We start from the raw sequence: 8,380 nt of genomic DNA, 5'->3' as shown, positions 1-8,380 counted from the left end.
TTTTGTTTGTTTCCTTTTATAACTAATGTCATATTTTTGTTCCAATAAAAAGTTTCTTCTTAATTCACATTAGAATCATCTCACAGGTGGTTTTGTTTTTGTGAAAGATTAAAACTTCCATGAATGATAATATAAAATTATATAAGAAAGGTTTCTCAACATATTAAATAAATTATTCTAAAAAAAATAATGAGAGGTATAAATATACAATCATCGAATAGAGGTACAATATGTTAACACAGTTAATTTAAGCTTATCTATATCTTCAAGATAGCTTATCTTTATCTCTAAGATAGCTTCTAATCTTAATCTCTAATCATGTGTATTTGTATTAGAATAGAACTGTTATGCTATGTGTATAAATGTAACCATACGTACAGCAATATACAAGACATCAAAACATCAATTATTCTCTCAAAATTACATGGTATCAGAGCCAATATGGAGCTCAACCAGCAAATTGTTCCAGCCACTACTTTCCCCTCAACTCCTTCTTCAAATTACTCATTTGCTATCAAATTAAACTTTCGGAATTATTTAGCTTGGAAAACACAATTCATTCCCTTACTCAAATATCAAAAAATGACTCATCTTGTTGATGGTACTCCTCCACCACCAACAACAATACCTTCTCCGCTTAACCCAGCCGAACCAATGGCAAATCCTATTTATGATACATGGTGTCAAAAGGATCAATTACTTCTCACCTGGATCTTGTCCTCTCTATCTGAAGAGGTTTACTCATATATAATTGGGTCACAAACATCATTTGATGCGTGGAAAGCACTAGAAAGTGCTTTTGGTTCTGTATCTCAGAATCGTCAACTTCAACTCTACATTGAACTTCAGGAACTCAAGAAACACGATTTACCTGTGTCTCAATATCTGCAGAAAACAAAGGCCATAGCAGATGAACTAGCCGCAGCAGGCCGACCAGTCAATGCCGCTGAATTTAATGCGATTATTTATCGCAATGTTGGTTTCGAATTTAATTCGATCATCTCTGGTCTCAACCTTCGATCTGAGCCAGTGTCTTTTTCTGAACTCTACAGTCAATTGGTTTCTCATGAAATTTTATTGAAGAGCCAACAAGAACTCCCTGTTGCTAACTTCACCTATCGGCAACCATCACCACGACCACCGCCTGCACAATATACCAATAATTATCCTGCCCATCGACCTCCAGGTAACTACAAACGAAAATGTCAAATTTGTGGTTATCATAATCATACTGCTGATCGCTGCAGGCGGAGGTATACACCTCGCACTCCCAACCGTCCACAAGCTAATATGGCATGGCAATCGAATGTACCATCGCATCAGCATTATATCTCGCCACCACAGTATACTCACTGGCAGCCACCCATTGCTCCTCCTTTTGCTTCCGAATCATATCATTCGGCCAACACTGCTGCTCCACAGTCTCAAGGCTGGTTTCCGGACACAGGTGCTACTCACCACATCACACCTGACATGAATTCTCTATCCAATGTTCATGGATATTATGGTAATGACCATATCAAGGTTGGTAATGGACAAACAGTGAATATCTCTCACACAGGTAACACTTATTATCCATCTCTTTGTGATCAAAAACAGTTGATTCTAAAAAATGTTCTCCTTGCTCCCAAAATTTCCAAACCATTACTTTCTGTCCAACAATTCACTAAAGATAATAATTGTTTCTTTGAATTTTGGCCATCTCATTTTTTGGTTAAGGATCAGGCGAACAAGGAAATCCTGCTGCGCGGCAAGAGTAAAGATGGACTGTACCACCTTCAAACTGACGGCAAATCGGCATTTATTGGTGAATGCGACTCCTTTTCTACATGGCATGCTCGGTTGGGTCATCCCCACAACAGGACAGTGTCTACTATTCTTTCGAATAATAATATTTCTTCCAGCAATTTTTCAAGTTCTTTAAATTGTTCTTCTTGTCGTTTGGGCAAACTAGCTAAATTACCGTTTGCTTTGGTAGAACACAAAAGTTGTAAGCCTTTTGATATTATCCATTCAGATATTTGGGGTCCTTCTCCTGTTATAAGCAATATCAATTTCCGTTATTTTATATTGTTTGTCGATGATTTTAGTCGCTATACTTGGTTGTTTCCTTTGAAAAATAAGAGTGACGCTTATAAAATCTACAAAGAATTTGAAGCTTTTGTTCACCTTCAATTTAATTCCAAAATAAAAGCTTTTCACTCTGATTGGGGTGGTGAATTCCAAAAATTGAATTCTTACTTCAAACAAAATGGCATTATACACCGCATTGCATGTCCTTATACACACGAACAAAATGGTCTTTCAGAACGTAAAATTAGGCATATTGTTGACACAGGATTAACCCTTCTTGCTCATTCTGATGTGCCATTTCGTTTTTGGCCATATGCCTTTTCTTCTAGTGTTAGATCAATCAATCTTCTGCCCAGTTCTAGCATTAACGAAAAAAATTCCTTTTGAAGTCCTTTTTCAAAAGAAATCTGATTACACCACCTCTAAAATTTTTGGTTGTGCTATATTTCCATATCTCAGACCTTATAACAAAAATAAGTTTGCTTTTCGGAGCAAAAGTTGTGTCTATCTCGGCGATGCCCCAAATCACCATGGTCATTTATGTCTTGACACTGATTATGATCGAGTTTATATTGCTCGCCATGTTCGGTTTGATGAAGCCGTCTTTCCGTACAAAATTCAGCCTGCAGGTCCTTCACTTCAAAGTTCAGAAACAGCCCCCTGGCTTACTATGACAGTTCCATCTTCTCCTGCTGCGCGGCCAGGTATGCATTTAAGCACTTCAAACTCTTGTGTTTCTCCTGTACCTACCTCACCATTACCGCACTCACCGATTCCCTCACCTGCTCTTTCTCGCCAACTTTCCTTATCTTCACCATGCTCATCTGCATCACCCCATTTAATCCAACGCAACCCAACTCCTACCCCTCCTGATTTACAAAAAGCACAACCCACACAAGGCCTCAACTTAGTCATTGACCTCACCAAATATCCACCTCAAACAGCCCCTACCGAACCACGCCACACACACAACCTCCGTCCATCTACCCTCAGCAAACGCAAGTGTCTTCTTGCCTCTCATCCCACTGATTACACCCACCATGAGCCAAACACATTTCACCAAGCCAAATCATATCATGTCTGGCAGCAAGCCATGTCCGATGAAATTAATGCACTGTTATCTAACTCCACATGGGTTTTGGTTCCTAAACCTTTACATGCTAACATTGTTGATAATAAGTGGATATACAGAATCAAACGAAAGGCAGATGGCTCGGTGGACAGGTACAAGGCACGACTTGTGGCTAAGGGGTTCACTCAACAAGAGGGTGTGGATTATACTGAAACTTTTAGTCCGGTAATAAAAGCTACAACAATTCGTACGGTACTCAGTTTAGCGGCTATGCACCAGTGGACTACAAAGCAATTGGATGTCTCCAATGCATTCCTTCATGGCCACCTTACAGAAGACATTTATATGTCTCAACCTGTTGGTTTCATTGATGAATCAAGACCGGATTTTGTGTGCAAACTGCAGCGCTCCCTCTACGGTTTGAAACAATCACCGCGTGCATGGTTCCACCGTCTTGCTTCATTCCTCCAACAAAACAGGTTTACTCCTTCCTTGGCTGATTCTTCTCTATTTATATACCGTCATGACAATAAATCAGTTTTCTTGCTGGTCTATGTCGACGACATCGTGGTCACTGGTTCATGTTCGTTTACAATTGACAAGATTATTTCTGCTCTTCAACAAGAATTTCCAATTCGTGATTTGGGCAAGTTACATTATTTTCTTGGGATTGAAGTAAGTCACTCTTCTTCCGGCATCATGCTATCTCAAACAAAGTACATTAATGACCTGTTATTGAGAACAGGTTTGGAGAGCTCTAACACTTGCTTAACACCAATGGCCACTTCTCCAACACTTTCCAAGACAAGTGGAGATCCTCTTGAAAGTGCAACTGAATATCGTCAGGTTATTGGTGCACTTCAATATGCCACTTTAACTAGACCAGACATCTCATTCTCAGTAAACAAACTTTGTCAGTTCATGCACGCACCCACAAATGCTCATTGGAATGCCGTTAAGCGCTTGCTTCGTTACCTCAAAGGAACTTCATCCCAAGGCCTGTATCTCTCCTCCTCTGGTTCCCTAGACATTCATTGTTATGCAGATAGTGATTGGGGTGGCGATCCGGATGACCGACGCTCTACAAGTGGTTATGGTATCTTCTTGGGCAAATCTCTAATTTCTTGGATGGCAAAGAAACAGCCAACCATAGCACGATCCTCAACAGAAAGTGAGTACAAGGCAATTGCAAATGCCACATCTGAACTGTTATGGCTTAAGGCTTTACTTGGTGAATTAGGAATCTCCTGTCATTCTTCTACTCTTTGGTGTGACAACATTGGTGCCATCTATTTATCTTCTAACCCGGTGTTCCATGCTCGTACCAAGCACATCGAACTCGACTATCATTTTGTTCGTGAACAAGTCGCAAATGGTTCCTTACACGTTCGATACATTCCTACCGAAGAGCAGTTAGCAGATATTTTTACCAAGCCCTTGTCTACCACTCGCTTCCAGCTACTTTCGGACAAGTTACCTCTTCGTGCTATCCATGGGCTTGATGGGGGATGTTAACACAGTTAATTTAAGCTTATCTATATCTTCAAGATAGCTTATCTTTATCTCTAAGATAGCTTCTAATCTTAATCTCTAATCATGTGTATTTGTATTAGAATAGAACTGTTATGCTATGTGTATAAATGTAACCATACGTACAGCAATATACAAGACATCAAAACATCAATTATTCTCTCAAAATTACACAATAATCACTAGAGGTCACCCAAATATATTACTAATAAAATAAAAAGGCCTAATGCCTTATAAAAAAACCCGACATTTTAGCGCCTTTTCAATCCTACTCCGACGTTGAAAACTTGTCAATTTTACCCTATTTTTCATTTTATCGTTTCAATTGTACCCTGAAAAATTAAATTGGCGTCTTTTTCATTTGAAAAAAATTAAAAAACATTTTCCATGTCTAACATATATTAATTGTATGTGTTTAATTTTTTTTAAATTTAGTTAAATTATTTAAGAATTTAAATTAGTTTTAATTGGATTATGGTTTTTAGTTAGTTTTTGAAAATAAAGGACTTATTTGTAGTTTTTATAATGGAAATTAATTTAGTTTTATCTTTAAACTTAGTTAATTTAACGATTTCATTATTTAAGTACGCAAATTGACAAAAATTCAAAAATTAGGGTACAATTGAAACGATAAAATGCGAAATAGGGTCAAATTGATCAGTTTTCAACGTCAGGGTAGGATTGAAAAGGGACTAAAAGGTCAGGAATTTTTAAGACATTAAGCCAAATAAAAATTATAAATCTAAAAGATTACAGCATAAATATAAATAGATCGATTACAATATAAACCCAATAATATATTGCAAATATTTAGATCTATAAAATAAGTTTTCAACGCTCCAAAAAACACCGGAGATGCCGAAGCAAAAACCGAAAATGCCGGAATATTTCCCAGAGAGTATATGTAACCCTCCACACAAAAGTAGAAAATAAATTTTAGAGCTAGACCAAAAATGGTCGACAAAATAAGAAAAATAAACTGGAAATCTTAAAATAAACTAAGATGATATTACAAGAAAACTAAAAACAAGCTAAAATTTTGAATTAATGGGAGTGGAATTTATGGGAGTGGAGTGGGGTGGCGATTTTTAGCCTAAAAAGGCCAAAAATTACGTCCCATACAAAAAAGAGTTAAATACAGAATTAGCAGTGTTTTAAAAATAAGCCAACCTTACAAAGAAACAAGTTAAATACAGAATTAACAGTGTTTTAAAAATTAGACTGGACTAAACAGTTCAACCGAAATCTGGCCAGTCATGCAGTTTTTAAGTCATTAGAATTGAAAATCTAGTCCAATCAGGTTAATTTGGACCGGATTGAACCGGATAGAACTGCTTAACCGAAATTGAATTGGGCAGGCCGGTTCAACCACACATACATATTTAAATCAAATGTTTAATTTTTTTTGCTGGTTAGTTATTTCTTATTTTCTTTATGTTTATATGCTAAAATCAATCATGTAATATTATATTCATTTGATTTTTAGCATTTGGTAATATATCATTAAAAAATTATTTTCAATTACTAATTGAGTTAAAAGTAGAAAAAATATAGTATTTAAGTCAAATCAGTTTGTTTCATATTGATTAGAGTAGATTTAATTCATATATGGAATTGGAAAATATTAATTTGAAAATATAAGGAATTATTTGTAAAAAGGTTATTGGCAAAACAAATCTTAACGTCTTACTTTTTTAGCGATTCAAGCCTAACGTTTAAAATGTTACAAAAGAAATTTTAACCTTTCCAATTTTTGTAATTTGTAGCGTCATCTGAAATTTCAGCCATTATGTCATCTTTTTTTAACTACTAGTATTGCTTTACGTGCTACGCACGTGGCTCGTAATGTGACACGTCATATTAAAATTATAGTAGTGTATTTAATTTAATATTTGAGTTGTATATAACTTTATTTTTAAATAAAGTTAGAATGTAATAATAATAATATTTAATATAATAGTATTTTATGTGAAATATAATCTTACAAAATAAAAGGAAATTAAATTTATAACTTATTTCAAACACAAAACTTTAATTTTTTTAAAAAAAACAGAAGACATTAAAATCATAAAATAAGTTATGTTTAATTCATGTAAATAAAAATAATATTCTAAGATTGATATATTTTATTTTACTATATTTTTTTTAATTTCTGTTTTAATTTTCATTTTTTTATGATCACAAAAATATTTTTTATTTAAGTAGAATTATAAAATCTACACAACAAAATAGGGAATGAGACTTGGCATGTGCCTTCATTTCAAGTAAAAATCATACCAAAAAGCAAGGCAAACTTTTCGAATTGGGAGGTAAAGCGTGTCCTGGTCAGAATTTTTTCAAATTAAATTTATAGTTCAAATTAAATAAATAATTCATTTTTAATAATTCGAATAAATTGAAAAGGACTAATAGTAAAAACTGTAATAGTAGTTGAATTTTTTAATTTTTTTAAATCAAGTTATGTTCGTATTTAATACTTGACGTGACTGAATTACATTATATACACTTGTATCCATTATGATAAATGGTTATATTGATAAGTTAAATAGATGTGGGTTATATTTTATAGTTTTGGTAATTGATGGTGATGAATAGTAAAAGAAATATATCTTAGTTAGTTAATTAGGAGTAGTTTATCTTATTTATAGAGAATATAAATTGAAAATATTAAATAATAATTAAATTAATAATTTATTAAAAATATTTTATTTTAATTAAAATTCTAAATGATTAAATAATAATTAAAATAATAATTATTATATATTAAAGTAGTCTATTTGAATTAGCATTCTAAACAATTATCTCTATATAGTATTATAAGTAGTTTATTTTAATTAACTCTAATTAACTCTAATAATTATTTTAATAATTTTTTAAATTTTAATTAACAATTATATTTTATAAAGTAGCGATCCTATTCCGTGTTTGCTTTTGAGTTCGTCTAAATAATTTTTGCAGAAAAGATACGTGAATGGTCTCTGATGAATCAGTTGCTCCTGATAAGAGAATCCCATGGTTTGGAGACACACCTTAAACTAAGTACAATGAATAAGCCTGACACTTGTTTTCATATTGGGTTGAGACCAATTATAAGCAATTGAACCAGCAACTCCACCGAGCCATAGGCATCCTATCCCCATAACAAAATTAATCAAACAGTTCAATTTCCAATTTCAATTTCCTTTAATACCAGAAAAAAATTCACAAAAAGAAAAAGAAATTACCAACAGCTTTAAGCTTGTGATCGACAATCCATTCCCTCGCAGACTCAAATTTGCTCTTAACATCGGCCATTATGAAAACTCAGCAATTACTAAATTATATATATAAATGTAAATGATATTTTAAGTAGTTAATTTTACTTAGTATACTAACTCTAATAATTATCTCAATAGTTTTTAATTTATAATTATATTTTATAAAGTTAAAAGGGCATTAACGTAAATGTGCCTGTCCCCCCCCCCCCATCCGTGCTTTTATATATAGTATAAATAAAGTGCCAAAATGTGAAAGGTTGGAATTTTATTTGTAAATTTTTTTAACATTTGGATTTAATATGCCAATATGGCTGCAGCATATGCAAAAAATGGTCGAAAAACGATTTGGGTTAAAAAATGCAAAAATTAGAAAGGTTAGAATTTGTTTCACAACATTTAAACGTTAGGCTTAAATCGCAAAAAGAAAGTGAAACATTAGGATTTGTTT

At 33.5% G+C, this 8,380-nt stretch overlaps 1 protein-coding gene across 1 annotated transcript; it reads right to left on the bottom strand.

Moving 5' to 3' along the window:
- Positions 1 to 7,710: 7,710 nt before the first annotated feature.
- On the bottom strand, positions 7,711 to 7,969 carry LOC126672730 (uncharacterized). The gene is made up of 2 exons (XM_050366685.1): positions 7,900 to 7,969; positions 7,711 to 7,805 (listed from the first exon to the last, which is right to left on the bottom strand). Exons 1-2 carry the CDS (start codon positions 7,967 to 7,969, stop codon positions 7,711 to 7,713), a joined length of 165 nt encoding a protein of 54 aa, XP_050222642.1.
- Positions 7,970 to 8,380: the final 411 nt, after the last annotated feature.

The sequence above is a fragment of the Mercurialis annua genome, linkage group LG3 (genome assembly GCF_937616625.2).
Source record: "Mercurialis annua linkage group LG3, ddMerAnnu1.2, whole genome shotgun sequence".
In the NCBI taxonomy this organism is placed as follows: domain Eukaryota; kingdom Viridiplantae; phylum Streptophyta; class Magnoliopsida; order Malpighiales; family Euphorbiaceae; genus Mercurialis; species Mercurialis annua.
The sequence above is the reverse complement of the archived record's forward strand: the minus strand, read 5'-3'. Positions and strand labels throughout refer to the sequence as shown.